This window comes from Grus americana, chromosome 5 (assembly GCF_028858705.1).
Source record: "Grus americana isolate bGruAme1 chromosome 5, bGruAme1.mat, whole genome shotgun sequence".
NCBI lineage: Eukaryota > Metazoa > Chordata > Aves > Gruiformes > Gruidae > Grus > Grus americana.
In genome coordinates this window covers 61,386,832-61,407,779 of record NC_072856.1, presented here as the reverse complement: position 1 = coordinate 61,407,779, position 20,948 = coordinate 61,386,832, and the positions used below count along the sequence as shown (strand labels likewise).

Genomic DNA, 20,948 nt, shown 5'->3' with positions numbered 1-20,948 from the left:
GAAATATATATCCTGGTTTATTACATTCTTAAAACTTATGCCAAATCTTACGTGCTTTTACATGCCTTATGTCTTGGCTCGAGTCTTCAGCAGGAATAAGAATTTGTATTGCTGAAACTTACAGTCACTGTACAGAACTGATGCATTCCTGGAACTGGTCTGACTTTGCAAGGACCAGTCAGTGTAAAAGCAGCTTGTTTCCCTACTGCTTTATTGGTTTGTCTCAGTCTAATTCCACTGCTCGTTCTCAGTAGTTTCACTCCTGTTTGTTTTTGTTTTTTTAAAGCTTTGTTTTTCTGAGTCGCGTTGTCATTTCTTTGCTAGTCCAAAGAGGTTTTAGTTAAATGTGCATCATTTAAAGATTAATAGAGTCTACTTCCCATATATGTATTCTTCTTAGATACTAAGAGACAGCAGAGGTGATAGGGTGCCTGTAAGACGGTGAATGTTAAATTACTTACTTTGAGAACTGTTAACTACAAATGGCAAGAGATGCTGATACTTGCCGATGGTGATTTTCTTAATTTCTGCAAATAAATGGGAAATAATCTCTGTTAAATTAGGAAAGGCTTCTGTAAGACTTTGCCACCACTTTTAGCAGCCTTTTTTCTTTTATGTGCTCCTAGGGAAAAGAGCTGTGAAACTCGCACAGCAATCACCGCTGTGTCTGAAACAAGGCTGCTGGTCAGAATGACATAACCCAGCTGTACACTTGCACAAAAGAAAGTACTTTCAAGCAAATAGCTAACATCAGATCTGCCTCCTTCTCAGGTAACCTTGAATATCTGTCCTCTTCTGTGTTGGTGGTTTTATTTCTCCTTCTCCCTTGCCAGAAAATCCCGAACACGTGGAGGTTGTGTGGCTCAGACATTCAGCAAAGGCAAGAAGTGTGAGGATCCAGGCTGTGTTAATGATGGCTTATGCATGTGAAAGCTTGCCTGCTTTTTGCTTCCCTGTTTGCTTGGTGTATGTTGTGTTGTTTGGTGTTCTTATTTTTAATCCCCTCTCTCTTCCGCAGCTCTGCGAGGTTAGCAAAAGATGTTGCCTGTCTCTATGAATGTAGCCGTATTTGCTTAAAGGACCAGGCTGGTAAACGAAGAGGGAATTGTTTCTCCAGAGGAAAAGCACTTTTCCAGACCACCTCAGAGGCACAGCAGTGAGGGGTTTCAGTCTTGAGCAGGTCAGGGATTCGCACGTGGGTCTTCATGCTCACCAGGAATTGCCTGTTTTCAAAGCTGTCCTTAGAGTGGTTTTGAAGTCTCAGGTATGTCTGGACTGCTTTAGGAGACATTTTAAAAAGCGTTACTGTAAATTGACTCATAGTATAGTTTTATATTGTAATTATCAGACCATTATGGATGTCTTGTGCCTCAGAATATTGATTTGAGTGTATGACTGCTTTACAGTTCTGTAATTTATTCCATACTCTCATATAACTAAACACTCTCTCAACAGCTAGGATGAAAAAATATCCATTTATTTGCTGACATCTAGGATAAGGCAAATAAAAGTGCTTTCAAAAGTGACTTTTGTTCAAAGTGAAAGTATGTTTATGTCTCAGGCCTAGGATTATAGTCCCTTATGCAAAAAACCCATGACTGATCATGACAAATTTTGATTGCTCATCAACTCTCAAATGAGTGTGATTTCACACTCTCTGACTAATATTAAAAGTACAAAAACCCCAAGTTCCAAAGAAATGAAAAATACATCTTAGGAAAATATGTATTTTTGTCAATTTGGCTCATTCAGCTATAAGCTTTCACAAGGATTGTCTAAAGTCCTTTTGGTGTCTCTTGCAAAGTTGACAGTTAAGATAAATTTTCCTATTTTTTTTAAAGAAGTTCCACAAAGAGATGAAATCCCCCTGAATAATTCAAGTTGTCAGGAAAGAGATTTACTTCAGATGTCTGTAGTGACTTGACTTTTTTTTTTTAAAAGCCAGTGAAAAATACTAAAATTTCATTATCTGACATGATTTTCATAAGTTTCTATGGTAAAAACAATTACTCCTTTGCTTAACCAAGATTCCCCCAAAATGAGTGTTTTATGACCTAAAGAATTATTGTGGTAAAACTTGATGCACAACCAACGTGTCAACAGGAAAATATAAAGCTAGAGGCAACTTTCCATTGCAGGGAAAACATTCAGTAATTTCAACTATCATCTTTTTAGGGAAGAATAATTGAAGATACAGGTGATTACATGACTTCTTGCAAAAACAGAATTAAAAAGAAATTGTATTCACATGTCTTCTGTGAAGTCCCCTAGGAGCATGTGGGAAGTGGCAAGTAAGTACTGCAATAGTAAAGTGTTACAACAAAGGAACAGTGTATTGTGTTTTTCATGTGCCAGTTACATTACATTTTCTTGATCTCCAAAATTTGTCTGTAACTTCAACTTTGTGTTGTGTAAGCTTCCAAAACAAGATTTCTTAAGGAAAAGCAGGTTATGTTGCTTAAAAACAAAACAAAAGCCAAAAGAGTTTAATAGAGGAGAAAAACAGTACTTGTAACAAATTCACTTTTTTGTGTGTGAGATCATTACTGAGAGAAAGGCTCGATATGGAAAGTACTGGGTGGTGGGGTTTTTTTGTCTGGTGAGCTGACTGAAGTTTAAGATAAAATTTTTGCATGGTTATTTGTTTTAATTGAAGCCCAGTAATGTCATTTGCTTTTGTGTCTCTGCTTTGCTTGAAAGGTACAGGGAGAAAGTGCTTTTTCTTGTAAATTGTGATTCTTTTGACAAAATAGAGTAACAGGTTATTTAGTACTCTGACAAATATTCAGTAATGTGGGGTTTTTTTAAAAAAATTACCATCTTGAGTCATGGTGCTTTTTTTTTTTAACTTGAGTAAGCGCAGGATTAGTTTGTAGTTCACAGAGGCTTTACCACCAAAAAGAGGTGGTAAAACAAACCAAAGCTGGATGCAGTAGGCACTGTCCTTTCTCCCTTTCCTATAGAAGTATGGCATACATGATTGTTCTGTTTTTCAGCTTCAGAATAGCTACTTATTTCAACAAAATCTGGCAAATCTCTCAGTGTGTGTCACATTTTTAGAATTTATTTGTTTTAGTGTGCAGGTGAAAGAGAGGAACGCAGAAGAAAACTGCGTTCTGTATGGATAGCCAGTAATTAAGATAAGAGAAAGACATTTATAAGTTTCCAGATGTGAGACCAGTTTCAATTAGAGCTTGTACCTTAAGACACAGAGGCAATTAATCACAGGCATAAATCCATAGGAAACCAGCCTTCATTAGTTCCTGTGTCCCTAGAACTGTGGTTTTTCAATAGGTGCCTAGTATGAAGGTAAGTGGAAGTAGCAGACCTCCAGTAATCCTTTCAGATGAGTTACATAGAGACCCTGATTGAGTTCGGGGTCAGGGTTTTTTCTGGTTCATGTGAAATTTGCTGCAAAAGCAAAACGATGCTCATGAGAATGGTATCCTGGCCTGCTGTGGTGAGTATAGTCATACTGAAAGACCATGTTTTAATCATTTAAAAAAAAAATCATATTGTTAAGTCTTTTGTTTGTCTTGAGTTTAATTTAAGGCAAAATGGGAGAACATTAGAGAGTCCTAGAACATGACTTCATTTGAGAAAGGGCCTTTTAAAGAAGGCTTCTGTCAAGAAAGACCTTATATGCAAGCTCAGATCTCTGAATTCTTAAGAAAGCGTGTGAGACAAACAGAGCTTCAGATTTGAGTTTCGGGTCACATAAACACCGCTCAGCTGAACTGGGTTCCAGTTCCCTGGTGTTAACGCTTGACACAAGTGGAAAAAGTGACAAAACCCTTTGCAGATAGTGTGTACTTTGTGTAATTTCTGTTAACTTCTCTAAACATTAGGCCATAAATCCAAAGTTCTGGTGTGTGTATTTAAACAACCCCGTGTTAACTTTTTTCACAGATCTTGTCAGAGCACGTGTGAAGCAGAACTGACGGTTCTAGAAACACCTGCTGTAGAAGGCATGTGCACCCTTTTCCATTAAACCAAACAGAAATTGGTTACAAGAGAGCTGACCATGTTAGGGTAATACCTTAAGCAAAGGTGGGGAAAGCGAAGTGACCAGCATTGGTGTCTGCTGAAGAGGGAGAAATGTGCTTTACCCTGTAGTTTTTGCCAACTGGAGTCAAGTCTAGAAAACCTAGTTTTCACTCAAGTTATTAAAACATTGTGGCGGTGGTGTGGGTTAAATTGCCCCTTTATGTGCTGCATTAGACATAATCCTTCCAGCTACGTCCCTTGTACACCAGGTACCTTTGTAGCCTATCCTCTGTTCCCTGGAGATAATCCCTAGCATATGGCAGGGGTCGGTCCTGGTGCAGTACTCCTGGTTGTCCCTGGCTGACTTGAGCAGAAGAATCCTGAACATCTTGGAGTTACTCTTCCGCTTAAGCCACAGCGTGTGGTGGGAAGGGAAAGGAAGGGAAATGGGGGGCATTTGGTCTGCTCCTCCCCCTTAACCCTGCCACCGGACCCCTGCTTCTACATGGTGGAACAGATGGGCTGTGGGGGCAGGGGTGTCACCCCCAGCCATGCGGGGAGGCGTGCTCCTCTCCGGCACAGCCCCGGCAGTGTGTCAAAAAGGATTCATTAATGCTTCTTGTGGCAGCGCTCGCTCCCCTTCTGTGCTCCGTGACCCCTGGCAGCGAGGTCGGAGCACAGCTGTGGCCCAGAAAGGGGTGGCGGGAGGAGAGAGGTGGCCTGGAGAGATGGTCCCCTCGCCTCCAGCCGTGGATCCTGCCTTCAGGTGTCCCTCTGCCCATTGCCCCTTCCTTCGTCATCCCACCCCTGTGGGAGATGTGAGGGTTAAAGCCTGTTCGACCCGAGGGGTTTCATAAAACTATCAGTTTTCTTTAGCTGAACAATTGCAAAAAGCAACTGATCTTTCATCAAAGTTGTAGTTTATCTCCACCAGATGACTGCAAGTGTTTCTGTAAGTATTTATCAGGCCAATGTACAATCCTTGCATGAATTCCGTCTGTGCTCACATTCAATGTGGGAAGAACCTGTCTGTGGAAGCGCGCTTCATTTTTGTTTGGTTTTACTGTCCAAGGGATTGATCTAAACCTAGCTCCAAGAGCTGAGCAGCTTTTGGAGGATTCATCAGGTACCTCATGGCGGGCTTTGACAAAGGCTCAAAATCAATCTTTAAAAATACCTGAATGTCAGATTTTGAAATCTGGTTTGCACAAACTCTTGCGCCAATATAACTTGATTACGCAAATGCCCGTGGAAAGCAAATATAAGAGGTTTGAGCATAGCCAAACCCACCTCATCTTTAAAGAAAAAAAAAAATCAAGTGAGTATTTATGGAAGAATTGTGCAATGTTTGATGTAGCTTTATCGCTGGTCGAGATGTATGCGCTTTGTTTCCCAACTGCCCTGGAAACGGGAGTTGGAGGAATGCTGCTCTATGGAGGCCCTGCCGAGTCCTCGTACTTAAAATTTGGTAATTTCGGTCAGAGACTGAGAGTTTAAACCAAAAAAAAAAAAAAAAGCGTGGGTGCGGAGGGCTGTGCAGGGCTGGGCCTGGGCTTGCCGGTAGCCCCGCGGATAGTTTCGAGCCCGGACGTGGGGCAGCCGCCCCTGCTCGTCCGGAGAACGCCGCCCGCCGCCACCGCGGTCCCCGCCGGCCCCGGGGCCTGGCGCCGCGGGCGGGGCCGCACCGCGCCCTGCCCTGCCCTGCCCGCGGGCGGCGGCGCGTGCGGCCCTGCCGCGTGCCGACCCGTGCCTGCCCGCGCGCTCCTCTCCTTCCCCCCCCCCCCCCCCCCCCCCGCCGCCGCTCTCGTCAGCGGCACCCGCGCTGCGCGGGCGGGGCCGCCTCCCGGAGCGCCGCGCCGGGGGACGGGGGACTCGGCGGCGCCCGTCTTCCGATTGGGTGAAGCCGGCGCGCGGCCCCGCCCGCCTTAGCACTTTCAGCTTTCTCATTGGACGATGCCTCGGGGCCAGTCGGAGTCCAACCCCCGAGGCTCGCCGGCCAGTCAGAAAATGGTTGCTGGGCTGGTTGAAAGGGCCGCTGGCCAATGAGAAGGCAGCCAGCTGGCGGGCGCGGTGCGCGCAGCGCCCCCCTCCCCCCCCCGCCGTCGCTGTGGGTGCCGCGGGCGGAGGGAAGGGCGGAGCGGAGGTCTGCCGGGGCCCGGCGGGGGTGGCGCTCGCCTCCGCCTCCTCCCGGTCGGAGTCCCAACCCCGCCGAAGGGAGCCTGGCCGGCTGGCTAGGGACGGCACGGCAGGCTGCGAAGGAACGGGGGACTTCCTCCGCTCCCAGGTGGGGCGCCGGGCAGGGTCGTGTCGGGCCGGGCCGGGCGGCGGCTCTGCGGGAGGTGCTGTGAGGGGGTAGGGACCGGGAGTGCAGCCCCCACCCTGCGCGGGCGTGGGGCTGGCGAGCCTGGAGGCAGGGAGACGACCCGGCGGAGGGGGGGGCGGCAGTAACGGACGCAGAGGGACGGTTGGGCACGGCGGCTGGCCGAGGTGAGGGCAGTCGGAACCCTCCTGAAGGAACGGGGGGTCCTGCCGGGGGGCTGTGGGGTTGTGAGGGGTGGGCCGGGCACGGAGGGCGGGGGCCGGCGGGAGCGCGGGTACGGGCTGGCGGAGACAGGTGGGGAGGGGGGAGTGCGGGCACGGCGAGCCCGCAGGAGTTACGGTTGGGTGCGGGGCGGGGGGGGAAGGGTGTGTGGAAGCGCAGCCGGGGCTGGGGAGGCCGGCGACCGGGGCGCCAGGAACGGGGACTGCGGTGGAAGTTGTTAGCGCAGTTATAATTAGCTTGGCCGGGGTCTCTGGTAAGCTGGGGAGGAGGAAGGGGGAGGAGTGTAACTTTTCGCAGCTCGGGAAGCCCAAGGTTGTCTCTGGTTACTGCTGCCCACTGCTGCGGGGGGAGGCGCGGGCGGCCGCCTGCAGGAAGTACCAACTAGTCTCCTTCCACAAAGGCCAAATGGTGGCAGGCTCCCTTGGGTTTTATTAGTACTTGTGCACTCGCAGGAGTGGCTGCAGGGAGGGTGGCAGGAAAGAGGCTTTCCCTGAATCGCAGCTTTTGATTCTGGCACTCGTGATCGCTGCCTCTTGAGAGTTACGACTTCTGTATTCGCTGCAGTTACGTTTTTAATAGCAGGTTTTGTTTGTCGCAATAAACGTGTATGTTAGTCTGAACTACAAGTAGGTGGGTAAGGCTGGAGAAGCACAAGCCTGGCCTCTTCACGCATATCGTAAATTCATCTCACTAATAGATGCAGTTAGTACTTTCTGCCCTAGATAGGCCTGGAATTTTTCAAACCATGGTGGAACGGTTCGTTTCCAAAAACATGGGTAGGAGCTTTGTACAGTAGTTTTCTACTTTGTTTTTCATTCAGCTAAGATTCTTGAGTTCAGGCAGTTAACTGCAATATGGAAAATACCATAAACACTGAAATTAATGCTATAACCTCAATTTTCTAAAGTGACCCATAAACAGGTACTAGGACACTATGAGGGACAGCAGTGAAAGAAAACAAAAGAAAAAAATAATCTGTTGCACATATAATTCATAGTGATTTACAGCTACCATGTGTCTTCTGTATTTTTTTTAACAGACTGTAAAAACTAAACCTAGTAACCGTACCTCTGTACTTCTTCCTGACACTTGTCCCAGTGTGACATCATATACAAGAAAAATCATAACCTCAGCAGTTAATTTTGCAGGAGTCCTTTAAAGTATATATTAAAAGAATTAAATTTGATAACTTCTTGAACATCAGCTCCTTCTAGCAAAAGGCTGAACTTCTAAAATACAATTAACAGTATCAATTTTTTATCAAATGCTTTTAACTTTTTTTAACTAAAGTGCTGAAATCTAAAACTTCAACATTTCAGTATGCTTGTTAGCTTTTTTAAGGATTCAGTGAATGTACACCTCACCCGTGACCTAAGAAGTACACTTCAATAAACCTCAGTAGTGACCTTCTGAAGTCCTGCTGTTTCCAAGCAAATAGGTTATGAGTCTTCGTTCGTCTATTTGTTTTTAATTTACAAATAGCATGGATCTCCTTAAGATAGGAAAGAAGTCAGCTTCTAGAAGGAGGAGGGAGATATTAATGTGTTTATTGCTGTGGATTAGATGTGGTGTTCTTAGGTCACAGGTATTTTGCTGCATCTTTATGATTCTGAGATTCTGTAAACGGAGGAGTCCTTTTCTAGCATCAGGCTATGAGTTGCTATGTAAAATGAACTGTATTCATTTACTTGTTCATCTGTCTAAATGTAAGACTGCCTTTCACTATGTATTGTTTTTAAGATTTGTAAAATACCATATGAACTCTTGATCCTTGATCACGAAGGACTGTAGTTATCTGGATAAGTACTGGTCCTCGCTCTTATGGCAGTTTCGTGAAGTAATTGGTTTACTGTAGTTGGGGAGCAGGTGTCTGCATGTGTTCGTGTGTGTACAACATACATACATACCTGTTAAATACAATCCAGTTGGTAGGCTGTATAAGGGCTTTAATTCTTGGAATGAAAAAAAACTTCGATTCTTCAGGTGGAGTTGAGACCTCAAGAGCATGGATCATGCAATTCCTTCCACATCTCCTGGCCTAGTCCATAGTTTTCTGTCACTTCAGCCTTTTCACATTTCCCAGAGTTTCCAGTGCCTTGATCTAATCCATGATTTAATCCATGTGATCTGTAGCCAAATTGCAGATGTTGCTTTATCAGGGTTTTGATGAAAATGATGCTACACTGAATATTATATGCAATCATAGGACATCCTGCCAGCTATCATCTCATATTGGTTTTGTGTATGTTGAAAATGAGGGAAATTAGGGAATTTAATAAACTAACCCAGCCTGTAAAAATCTTTTCCAGCCTGTAAATGTTAGGGGATAATTCTGAAATGTACTTCTTTAGAGTTCATGGTATTGTCTCTCCTGTTACACGATTTCTGAGATGATTAAATTGGTGTTCAGTAACCTGAAGAAGTATCAATGCAAGTTCTTATCCTGAAGCCTTACACTTAGAGGATCAGTGTTCTATTCTGTAGTATTAACTTATGAAAGATAATTTCCATGTTTTATGTGTTCATAGGTGAAACCTCTTATTTCAGTGTATTCATGAACATCAGTTTTTCTTATTCAGTTTAACTTTTAACAGCATTTAGCACAGACTGTTTAAAAAGTTGTATTTAACTTCGTGTTTCATACTTCTGGTTAAAAAAAAATAATTCACATAGTAATGAAATATTCTGTTGTTTGTTTTTGTTTTGTTTTTTTCCCCTTAAGTCACATCATCCTACGTTGGTGGATGGCTTGGCCTCTTGAATAGTTCAAGACTCTTGGATGACCACACTTTATGCAAAATTTGGAATCTTCCTGCCTGGGCTCCTTTCTGTTTTCTAAGGGTAACTACTTGTATGTTTCTATGAAATCATATCGTATGTGCATACTGTGTGTTCTGATAATCAGCTGTAGATGTTATTTTTGTGGGTTAGAATGGTGAATTGAAAAATAATTTTCAAAAATGGGGAATATGATAGGAAGTGAAGTGCCTTCGGCTTACTGAATAGTATAAGCACTTTAGTTTGAATGTTCTGAATTTGCCTTTTTTCTCTATAACAAAGGAAGTACTGTAATGTAACAAAGAATTAATACTGCCATAAGATTACATTTTTTTTAAATTTGTTAAATAAGGCCTCAATCTTATAGTGAGGTCCACTGTTCAGCTGCTGAAATTGAGTGTTACAGTCTTGTCTTGTGAGGAGAGGGCACTTTGGATACTGAAGAAAAGTTAGTGTGTGCTACTGTGTTAGAGAAAATTTAAAGTGATTTCTGATCTGGTTATTGAAAATTATTTACCTAAATATCCCATACAGAGAGCTAGAGTAAATGCATGGTCCTCTATTAGGAAAAGAGAGCGCTTTTTTTTTTCTTGGTTGCTTTTAGTGTTAAACCATGGGCATGCTGATTTGATATAGTTAATAAGCTATAACTTCTGTTATTAATGGATCTTTTAGATCACTAGCACTAAAATACATGTCAGTGTTATGCAGGTGAATATATCTGGTACTCTGTATTTGAAGTAAATAGATACTGTAAAGAAAACGGATTGAGAGCTGTTCAGTTGATTAGAACAAGCTGTGAAGAGGTATGTCATAACATTTGCAGTTCTAATGATAATTTGTCTGTCCAGTGAGATATTTTGGTGGAACTGTGGTGGTTTGGTTCTTGTTGTTTGGATTCCTTTGTTCTCATTTAATTACAGTTTTACTATGGGAGTTTCTAGATTTAGTAACTCTTGATCATGTGTTAGCTTTTGCTAACTACTATTGAACCTTAGTTTAAGTGATTCTAGGCCCTTCTTCTGCTAAAAAAAGAAAAAAATCCACCCAAAATTCCTGAAAAAAGCTGCTAAACACACTCTTATTAAAAATATACACCTGTGAGCTTTATTCTTAAACGTAGAACTAAATACACAAGTGTGGAGAGGAAGGAGAAGAGTGACAGTAGTTTGGTTTGTTTTAAGGATGGAAGTTTTTCTCTACTTGACACTGGTACTGCCTCAGCAGCTTTCTATATTAGCCTCTAGTGATAGATGTCAGCTGCTGAGAGTATGGTTAATTTACTGTTGTAAACAGCCCAGATCCATTTGTTTTAGCTTGTGGAAGGTACACATCCTAAGAGAGGAATTTCTTCTCCAGAATGAAATGTGCTCTGAAACTTAGCTGTGGTAGTTTGTAAAGCAAAGCTCTTACCAGTGCTTTGTGAAATAAAATGTGAGTAAGGAACTTAGAAAGATAAGTGCAGGAATTTTCCAGATTCCATTAGACATAACATAGATTGGGGGGGGGGGTGTTCAAACTAACTTTGAAGTCAAGGTAAAACTTACTTCCAAGTGCCTTGTAAACGTCATTTTGGCTCCTAAAATACTAGTGTATGATACATATTTATTCTCTACTTCCACAAATAGTGAGTGGAATGACAGTGGGAAGGTTATGAATTCAGGCTAATTCTGTGCTAGATTCAGTCTTCCTCTCATTCCTTTCCTCTACTTAATGAATACTATTCAGCCTACTCTTATTTTCAAAATGTGGGAAAGGATGTTAGGTACATCAATAGATGTGGGTTTTTTCTGTGTGGTTTTGGGGGTTGGTTTTTGGGGGTGTGTGTTCTGGGTTTGGATTTTTTTTTTAAAGTCTGAACAGTAGCATATCTTGGTTCTGCGTTCCAGTTGCTTTAGTGGTAACAGACTTAGGTGTGTTATAGGTCAGGATCTGGTGACCAAAAAGTTGACATTAATTCTCTCTTCTTTGAGCAGCTATTCTCTGGTCATTTCTAACTCCTGTAAAAAGGTTGCCACATAGGAGTTCAGGTTTGGGAGTAAGGTGGTAGGACTGTACTCCTCCCTGTATGCAGACTTTTAGCTGCTTGTGCCTTCTTCAGCAGTTACTCATCTTGGCTAAACTGGAGTAGGGCTGGGGGGGGGAGCAGGGAGGCAATGGACTTAAATACTTTTCTGTGTATTTTAAAGTGTCTTTACATCCAAGTTACTTTCTTTGGTGTTTTCTAAGGTGTTTAATCCTCCTTTCCCTCATTTCATCTTAATTTTTGCTAACAGCCAAGATGTGATGTTATGGGGATCTCCAACACTTGCTGAGGACACCAGATCAGATACACTGTTCTGTGTAGTCTGACAGCTTACTGTGTTACGTAAGTCATGTTTAAGTGATCAGTGTTAAGTCCGGATGGGAGGAAAGGATTTATGCTGTGTGTGTTAACTGTACCTTCAGCCTTACCTTTTTCTTGTGCAGCTGCTTATACATGGAACACTAGTCAAGAGCTAGTCCACTACTTAATTAAAACTATTAATGAAGTTACGTTGCCTAAGCTAAAATGTAAGTTGGGTAGGGGAAAGGTTATCTTTAAAAATAGTATGTGGCATACATCAAATAATTCTGAGAAATAACCATAACTGTAGGCATATTTGTCTTCCTTTGCACTTCCTGCTTGTGAAACATGTCCATGTAAGAGAGAGGAGAGCAGAAAATCAGGTTATCAGTCAGCTTTGGCCAGTCACTAACACAAGTTAGCAATCCAGAGAGACTTCTGTCTGGTTTTACTGTTACATGCTTTTTACAGTTACAAGCTAAAGGAGACTTTGAAAGGGAATTACCCAAATTACAATAACAAGGACTCTCTAATTTTTATTATAATACTTAAGTTGCACTACTGAAAACTAGACAGGCAGCTTTCACTCATGAGGTGCTTACACCTATTCAAATCCGATTTTTCTGTCCTGTAAGAAAAATTTATCACTTTGAGACAGTCTTAGGCTGAAAAATGCAACACTGTGGCTGTATGAAAAGCATCAAACAAGTCTGAATTTAACAGTATCCTAAAAAGAAAAGCCAGAAGTGACCATTGTCCATGAAATGATTTTGACCTGCATAGTGCAGGCCAAATACTTTATTGATAATCTTGCTATTTAAACATATTCTTTAACGGTAAATGAATAACTCTTGTGTAGCTGACTATAGTGCATGAAAAGTTTGTGATCAGACAATACTAACTGTGGCAGTTGTGTTTTATGTGCTCATGGTTTTTTTAAGCTTTTTTCTACTGAAAATTAAAGCTCTGCGTGGTTCTGAGTTCTGAACATTGTTTAACTGGCTCTTAAAACCTTTTTTGGAAGGTGAGGAAGAGGAAATTAAGAAGTAGTTTGCCCAGATAGAAGTAATTGAGGATTTTCACATGCTGCATTCTTCTTTGTGACCATTTCCAGCTGTACTTCCTAACCATGTGTCAGTGGCAGCTGCACTGCACTATTAGACCCTGTGACAGATGGAGCTGTGTTTTTCCTCTGAAATGGTGGCACGAGTCCTGTATTGTCCACAACACATCGCAATGTGAATTTTTCTTGGTAGCCTGGAATGTTTCTTCTGAGTAGCTGCGCGCTCTGACCAGGCCTGCGTGGATTTGCCAGCCAGGGACGTGGATTTGCCAGCCAGGGACGTGCCTCTTCCTTTCAAGTTTTTTTCAGACTCTGGTACGGTGTAGGATTACAGTGCATGGATGCTTCTTCTCATCTTAGCAGGGAGGAGTTTCTGTGGAATGTCCTCCATGGAACTGGAAGGAACTGAGGAACATGCCGTCAGGGGCAGAATTTCTACGTACAGACTCCTTTGTACTTCAGTGACATGAATGGAGAGTTTGGCGCTCCTAAACATTGAGTTCAGTTTGCTTCCTTTTCTCTATATCTGCAAAATAATTTCAATTAAAAAAGCATTCTGCCATGAATGGCCTGTGGCTCAGTTTGCATTACTATAATGAGAGAAGATGAGAAAATGCTAGGAAAAAATTGAGATTCCTCATCGTTCTTGGTTTTTTTTCATGACAAAAGATTCTAAAATAGAGCATCTGGACTAAAAAAAAAAAAATTCATTGTTGAACTTTTTCTTGAAGTTCAAGAAAAGGGTGATTTACAGCTTGCCTCTTTAATTATTGAACAGCTGCGTATAGACCTCACATTTGAAGTTGGCATAAACTTTAATTTTTGTTCAGTTTATTTACTTATAAATTACAGAGTTATCAGATTGGCATGTTCCAAAATCTTGTTACTTGATCCAATTTTTTGAGATCTGAGTAGGTTCCTGGAATTAGTCTGGAATAAAGAGAGTGCAGTTTCTAGACATTCTTTGTGGTTTAGTATGCCCAACATGCGCTTCTTTGAACTGACAACTGCGCAGCAGTCACCCAGTAATACGGGATTGTCTGGGCATGGTAGCGTGGATTTTTGTGTGGACTGCAGTTTGTTTTCCTTAGTACCAAATATTGAAGTTGGGGGAGCACTGCATAACTAGATAATGTGATCAACATGTTATATTATCTTATATCTCTTACAAAGAGAGCATTTGACTGGTTTGTGAAATTCGGGGTTGGGACGTGTGTGCTAATATGCAGTGCTACAAAAGGGCAAGTTATTTAGAAAAAAGGGAGTAGTTTGTTAAGGATATGACCCTGTCAGAAATTCTTATGCTAGAAAGTAAAGCAAAAGGCCTGATAAAATGTAGATTAGCTGGTAACAAAGGGGCTTTGTATCTTTTGTAGGTCAGCAGCTGAGTGCGTTTGACAAGAACTGAAATGTAATGTCTCCTGTAGCAACCATGACACTAGTCATTTTTAAATCCACTGTACCAGTGGTACTCTGGGTTTCATTAGCCTTTTCCAGATTTTTATGTAACTTCTGAACTTTTACGGATCCTTGCAATTAGGCAAAAATCGTACTATACAGGCAGAATTTGTAAAACATAAGATAGGAGAATGTTTGTGTATTTAAATAAAAAAAATCTTTGACATCTAGAGAGTGGGGAGGCTCTTAAATAGAAACGTTTGAAGTTGGAGCAAGTAATGTTTCTTGCACTTCATTTTTATAGTTTGTGGTGCTGTTGTGCTCAAGCTTTGTTACATATTTCTAGAATGCTCTGGGACAAATTTTATGAAGGAAATTTGAGGAATGAAAAGGAGGGTGTCTGTGTATATGAGCATGAAATATTTAGTCTAATTAGACTACTGTATGAATTTAGAAGTTAAACATTTAATTTTAAGTTTTTTTGGTAATACTATATATACTCTCATATGATAGTTTGCTTGCTCTTTAAGCGTGCTTACAGAATTTCACTACTACCCCATTTTTGAGATGCTAGAAATTAGCATTATTTATATAATTCAAATAGATAAGTCTAGTATTTCCTGTGTGTCTAACAAAGTGTAAGTATATATTTTAAAATATATTAAAAGCAGTAAATTGTCAAAACCAAGCATTCTGAATGTATAAAATGTCAGAATTACTGTTCCCTGTATGGTCTTAATTTAGTTCCCTTGTGAGTGTGAATTTTGGTCTGCTTTAATTAGTTAGTGGGGAGAAAAAAAGGAAAACAAACTGGTGTGCAGCGTATGGGAAGGATGGTGCTTAGTGAAGAAATAGCCATTTTGATGTATATTTCTGTTCTTTGTAGTAATGGTATGGGGTAATGCCTTAGGTAGTAAACAACATTTAAATGCTACATAAAATGGAGAGGTAATAATTTTATTACAAGTTTTCTATGATTTGCAGACACTAATTGTCTTCATGATGTTATGAGTTGGTATATTTAGCAACAGTTTTACTGTAAATCCTACATAATTGTGATTTTTTCCATAGATTCTGTCTGAAATTATTGGTTGCTGACAGTTTTGTTGATAGTTTGACTGAGGATGCCTGACACAGACATACACACCCCCTCAAACTACTTTTTATTATTATATTTGATGCCTGAACTTTGTATCCAGATTTCTGCTGATTTTGTTTGTAGTTGAGTGCTCAGTACTGTCTGGTTCTGTTTGTTCAGAATGGGGTGCTGGAATGGGGGAGTGCTAAGTGTGGGAAGATCACCTAGGTAAATAGGGACACCACATCCAGACACCTTGCACTTTTTTTTTAAAGAGACTTGGCTGGTGCTGTGGCACTTTAGCAGAAAACTTTGGACTAAAACATAGACTTCCAAAGTAAAAAAAAAAATCTAGCACTGTTAAATTACAAGTAATTAAAAAGGTTTTTTGGTTGGTTTTTTGATAGTGAATGTGTTAGTAAACTGAACTATAGGCCAGACTACTACCTGTTATGTAAAAATGCATTCTTATGATAAATTTGATGTCATCCAGCTATGTCCCTAAAAGAAAAAGTGGGTATGATCCAAGAAGTCTTAAATTTAAAACTCCTTTACCAACTGTGTTTTTCCTGTGTGTTTGACTGAGAAGTATGCACTGCTTGCCTACTTTCTGTTCCTCCAGAGGAGCTGAGTTCTCCAACAGCCTTGTCTAGGCAGATGGATGTAGCCATGGAGCCCTGCAGTGCTTCCTGCAAATCTGGAGAAATCCCAAAAGTAAAAGAGGCTTTATCCTGCTGCCATCTCCTTGTCCCCAAAAGTCTAGCAACAGGCTAGCAGCTGGCAGCTGCGGCAATCAGCTGAGCTATTGCTGGCAGTGTCCAGTGCTCACATGAAAAGGAGGTTGAGAGGCCCTGTGCAGCATGCAGGGTCTGGATCATTGTGTATGAAGGATCTGCCCTTAATCTGCCACTGGGTGTCTAATTTATGATTGCTTAATTTTTTTTAATTGTTTGGGAGTGAGGTGTCTGTATTCCATGTGCACATTGAGATGTGGGTAATCAAGATTTTACCAGTGTTTCCTGTGCATGGTATACTCCTTTTCTGTGTTCATACAAGTGATTGCATAGTGCTTGTTGTCCCTAATAAAACACTTTGTATTTTGAATGGTAATTGCAAAGTATCCAAGCATGTATTTGTTTGGATCACGTGTATTTTAGGCGTACATGCATACGGTTTTTGTACCACAGTGTTCTAGGCCTACCGTACTTCAATGCAAAAGCACACAAAGCAGACTGAAAGCAACTAAATTCTATTTCTTTTAGTTATTCACCAAAATTGGTCACTTTTAAAATGCCATTTGATAGCCTCCTGCTGGATGCCCTAGTGTTAAGTCAGTCGCAAGCTGTGAGCCAGCAGCCACGAGCACTGATCATCATCCTGTGAGCTCTGTGGCCCAGCCAAATTTCCTCCCACTGTTTAGCTAAAATGCTAAGCTATGGAATGGATATAAGGATCCCATGGGAGGCCCTGTTCTTGGTCTAGCTTGGTGGTTCAACTGTAGTAAAACAACTTTCAGTCACCAAAGAAGAGAGAAAGAAATGAGTTCTGTAGAGTTCTCAGAGACACTGAGCAAGACATGAAAAATACCTTAATGAGATCAAAATGAGTGTTGAAACTAGCTTTAAAATCTTACCTACTGTAGCTAGTAACAAATGTTAAGATGAAAACATTGAAATATTCTGTATAGCTATTTTAATCATTAAGATAAGCATCTATTTTATTTCAAGTGGACATTCAGATATTTCTCATTAATGAATCTTTGTATGCTACATAATTCAAATGGATAAGAGGCTAAAAAGCTCACCTATTAAAGTTTTTAAATTATTCATATTCTCATAGTAGAGTTAAAAGTAAACCTTAAAACCAAAACTTAGAAATTTTTAAAAAACAGTTACTATATTTTTCATGTTTTCTGTTTAAAAAAAAAAATAAATTGTTGTGAAACAGTAGAGCTGGAAGTGTATCTTATGAAACCAGTGTCTTGTTGAGGATTTTATTGTGTCTTTCAGTGTTCTGTGGCATTAGAGTTTAAGTTAACCAATACATCGTATGCCTCAGACTTTTCAAAAGTGTCTGTTGGTATCTTGCAGAAGCAGTGATTGTCTTGCCCAAGGTTAATTCATAATTTCTCTCTTTCAGGTTCATGTTGGGGAGAGGTCTAAAACGCAAGCTGAGTGACTATGAGGAGAACATGGCTGGTCTCTCGAGTGCCTTTGATTCCAGTCGAAATCTGCCATATCCGCTTAAGAGGCAGTTGGTGCTTAATATGTGCCTCACCAAGTTACAGACATACAAAATGCTGGTGGAACCGAACTTGCACCGCTCTGTCCTCATAGCCAACACAGTACGGCAAATTCAAGAGGAAATGAGACAAGAGAGTAATCAGCAGCCAATTAATGTCTGCCCTGGCATTACTCCTAGTACTCAGAGCTACACAGGGATGGAGTCATCTGGGATTTCTCTTCAGTTGCCTTCAGGTATTAGTCAGCAAGAGTCTAACTGTTGTGACTTACGGTCTGTAGAAGACCCAATTGAAAATAGCCTGCTGATAGTTTCAGATGATGATATGTCATCTGCTATTTCATCTATTCTGAAGGATTTAGACTTTGTAGAAGATATAAGCCCACCTACTTGTCTGGTTCCTACTGGAGATGACCAGCCAAAGTTTCCAGAAAATACTGGTCTAAAACTAGAAGACGATAGACAGGATTTGAAGGGAGCTGAATGTGTGTTTGGTTCCTTTGAGATTTCAAATTCAACTAGTTACTTGAAGGATTTGGCAATAGATGACATTTTTGAAGATATTGACACTTCAATGTATGATTCGGACTTCTGTTGCCCTCCATTAATGCCACCCAGACCACCATCTCTTGCTACAGAAGAACCATTGAAAACCTTTCCGTCTTGTAATTCTTCTTCAGCAAGCAACATTCAGCTATGTAGAACAGATCTGAGTGAGTTGGACCACATCATGGAGATTCTCGTTGGATCCTGATACTTGTTTTACCCAAAGATACTTTTTAACTGCCACTTTCATTTGGTTTCAGGATAAAAGCCACTGGAAAAGTTGTAAAGAATTCTTTAAAACACAAACTAAATATAATTTGTCCATAGTGGGATTTTCTAAATAATCCCAAAATTTATAAACCAAAAAAGTGGCAAGTTTTTTTTAAAAAAAAAAAAATATTTATTTATCAGAACTGTGCAATCATCTTTTTCCTTCCAAGGTGTATGTGGAACAATAGTCACATACCCTTATCACCCCTCATGCCTCTTTCAATAAACTTTTTTATGTGCAATTTTTAATTTGTCAGAAGAATTTACATGCAAAACAAATTTCATATGAGATGATCTTTTTCAAAGCCTCCACTTTATTTTTAATATCAGAGTCTATGCCAAGTTGGCATATGTCAAGTTGCATAGTTGGATTGCATGGATTGGAGACGCATTACTAGAGATGGGTATATTTTACAAATGAGACGTGCTTTGCTTTCTTTTGGTCAGAAAAGCAGATCAAGACACTTGTCAGCAAAGTCTCTTGCATTTTCTAAAGCATTCAGAACTATTTATTTTTGTAAATTTTATAGTCTTTCTACATTTTACTACGTTATTTCATCATAGTTCAAATATAATGGACTTCTAGTTGGATGTGTTTAGCACTACCTCTGAGCTGAAATGCTTTAACTCTTTCCAGTGCTTCGTCTAAGACTGCAGATCTTTTTGTTTCTATTTTTTCTGGGGGAAAGTACTTCTAACTCATTAAGCTGATCCTTTGACAGTGACCTAGCTGATTTGTGAAATCAAGGGTATTCAATGTTTAAAAACTTTTAAGTATTTACAAATGTAATTTATATGTAGATTGTGCAATTTAACACTTTTCTGTCAGTATTATGTGCTTAGATTTTGAATAATCTTGGCGTTCTTTAAATTAAAACTTGCTATGTACAGGTAGCTTTTTAATCTGTTTTGGAAAACACTGTCCTTCAATCCTGCTTTCACTACAAAGTTTAAGATTATTTTTATGTGCAATATTATTTAAAAAGATACACATTTGTATACCTGGCATTGTGGAAAGAAACGCTTCAAAGTTAAAACTTCTAGCACCTTTGGAGGATACTCAAGAGAGTCAACATTTCTGTATCCTTTAAGAAACAAAGTTGAGAACACTTCTTACTACACCAGTGCTTACTGCTCTGAATACTCCTGAAATACTCATTGATATGTGGTGAGTCAGCGCCGGTGACTAAGAACTGTCGTGCAGCTGTGTCTGTGAGAGCTCAGGGGTCTGACCGCTGGGATGTAGCACCAGGCCTGGGGCTGCCTGGGCTTTGGAAGCTTCGGGGCAGTTGCTGATGATGATGCTGCAGATTGTACTGGGAAGGAGGGGTGCGAATGTGCAGCAGGTGTGTATATAAGTATATACAAGCGCACTCATTAACTGAAGATGAGATTTGCAGTGAGAACTATTTTTCCATAAGACAGTTTGGATATTGAGTTTCAGCTTGAACTGAGGCCTGTATGGATCCTTGCTATCGTCTTCTGAATTACACACTTGCACATTAGTTTTTGGTTGTGTTTTTTTTTTAATTATAAAACTTTTACTCTGTTCTTGAAAGCTGCAGCACCTGTCTTGTAAGAAAATTTGCAGTTGTAAAAGCTTTGCTTTGGTTTGTTGGGTTTTTGGGATTTTTTTGTTGTTCTGCTGAGACTTTTCATGAATGGGGCATCAGCAGAGTTAAAAAATGTTGCCTGTGTGTTGCATCTCACAGAAGTTGAAATCCTGGCCCTATTGAAGGGGCCAGGGTGTCACCTGGTATTTCTAGTCTTAACTGATGCTGTGGCACACCTACCTTGTGCAAAGATCTCCATTTCTTACTGTGACTATTGTGGTTAACAGCTGCCAATACAATTTGGTATCCCGAACCAATGGAGAACCAGTTCAGGTCACATCCTTGCAGCCATCTGGGTTGTTTAGCAACCGAAGGGTATAAATGTATTTATATGCATATAATGTATTGATTCTAATATAAAACTTCTGATCTAAAGTATTTTGAATTGCTGGATAAAGGGATTTGTTTGAAGAGTGTATAAATAGTTCTTGAAGAGGTACAGCTTCAGAATGTACACAGATTGTGCATTGTGTATAGACTACTCTGGCTTTTCCTCAGCCTCTACTTTTGTATTAAAGATATGACTGAATAAATCCTTGAAATATTAAGGGCCTTCTGCACTGTGATGAAGCAGAGTTGTGGTTAAAAATGTCTTTAAATTCAGTGATGAGGGATAAAATAAAAAGACTGCATCTAATTTCTTTTTGCATTTGAAAATATGGAATGTTACTATGCAGTAAAGATATTTTGGTATGAAAATCATATCATGTAGCAAATAGCGAACACTTAATAAATCCACTTACTCACCTTGCAGCCCCTACAGAAACATAAGAGAAGACAACTTGCTTTTCAGCATTTACATGCTAAAAATTTTTGTATACTTCAGAAATAGATTAAATTGTTGGTAGATGTTTTATCAACAATTCAAAATGCAATTTTTTGTTCAAGTGCTTGCTTCAAAGCTCTGTTTCTAATTGGTTGCTTGCATCACAGTGCAATGCAGTTCAGTTATGTATGGAATTATGTGCAAAGGGAAGTTTAATTTTTAAATATGCACAAACTAATTTTAAAATCCTTCCATGTAAAATGATGTTAGAGGCTAGTTGTGGTGGACCTATTTATTGTATGTTTGGAAATAAAAGCCACAGTTTTGCAGTTTAACCATT

General features: G+C 40.5%; 1 protein-coding gene across 7 annotated transcripts; it reads left to right on the top strand.

Moving 5' to 3' along the window:
- The first annotated feature begins 6,028 nt into the window (after positions 1–6,028).
- LOC129207128 (SERTA domain-containing protein 2-like) lies at positions 6,029–20,948 on the top strand. 7 transcript variants are annotated; one of them, XR_008577381.1, is made up of 5 exons: positions 6,029–6,271; positions 9,252–9,370; positions 10,049–10,113; positions 11,584–11,675; positions 12,658–12,953. XR_008577381.1 is itself a non-coding variant. In XM_054827598.1 (5 exons), exon 5 carries the CDS (start codon positions 17,316–17,318, stop codon positions 18,165–18,167), a length of 852 nt encoding a protein of 283 aa, XP_054683573.1. In that variant the 5' UTR covers positions 6,086–6,271; positions 9,252–9,370; positions 10,049–10,113; positions 11,584–11,675; positions 17,312–17,315; the 3' UTR covers positions 18,168–20,948. The 7 variants fall into 7 exon arrangements, 5 of the variants coding, with proteins under 5 accessions (XP_054683573.1, XP_054683576.1, XP_054683574.1 ...); XM_054827598.1 differs by lacking the exon at positions 12,658–12,953 and adding an exon at positions 17,312–20,948 and having other exon boundaries at positions 6,086–6,271; XM_054827601.1 differs by lacking the exon at positions 12,658–12,953 and adding an exon at positions 17,312–20,948 and having other exon boundaries at positions 6,086–6,271; positions 10,009–10,113.

Excerpts from the sequence above, each read along its gene's own strand:
- LOC129207128 (XM_054827599.1), top strand. The coding sequence starts at position 17,316 with ATGTTGGGGAGAGGTCTAAAACGCAAGCTGAGTGACTATGAGGAGAAC.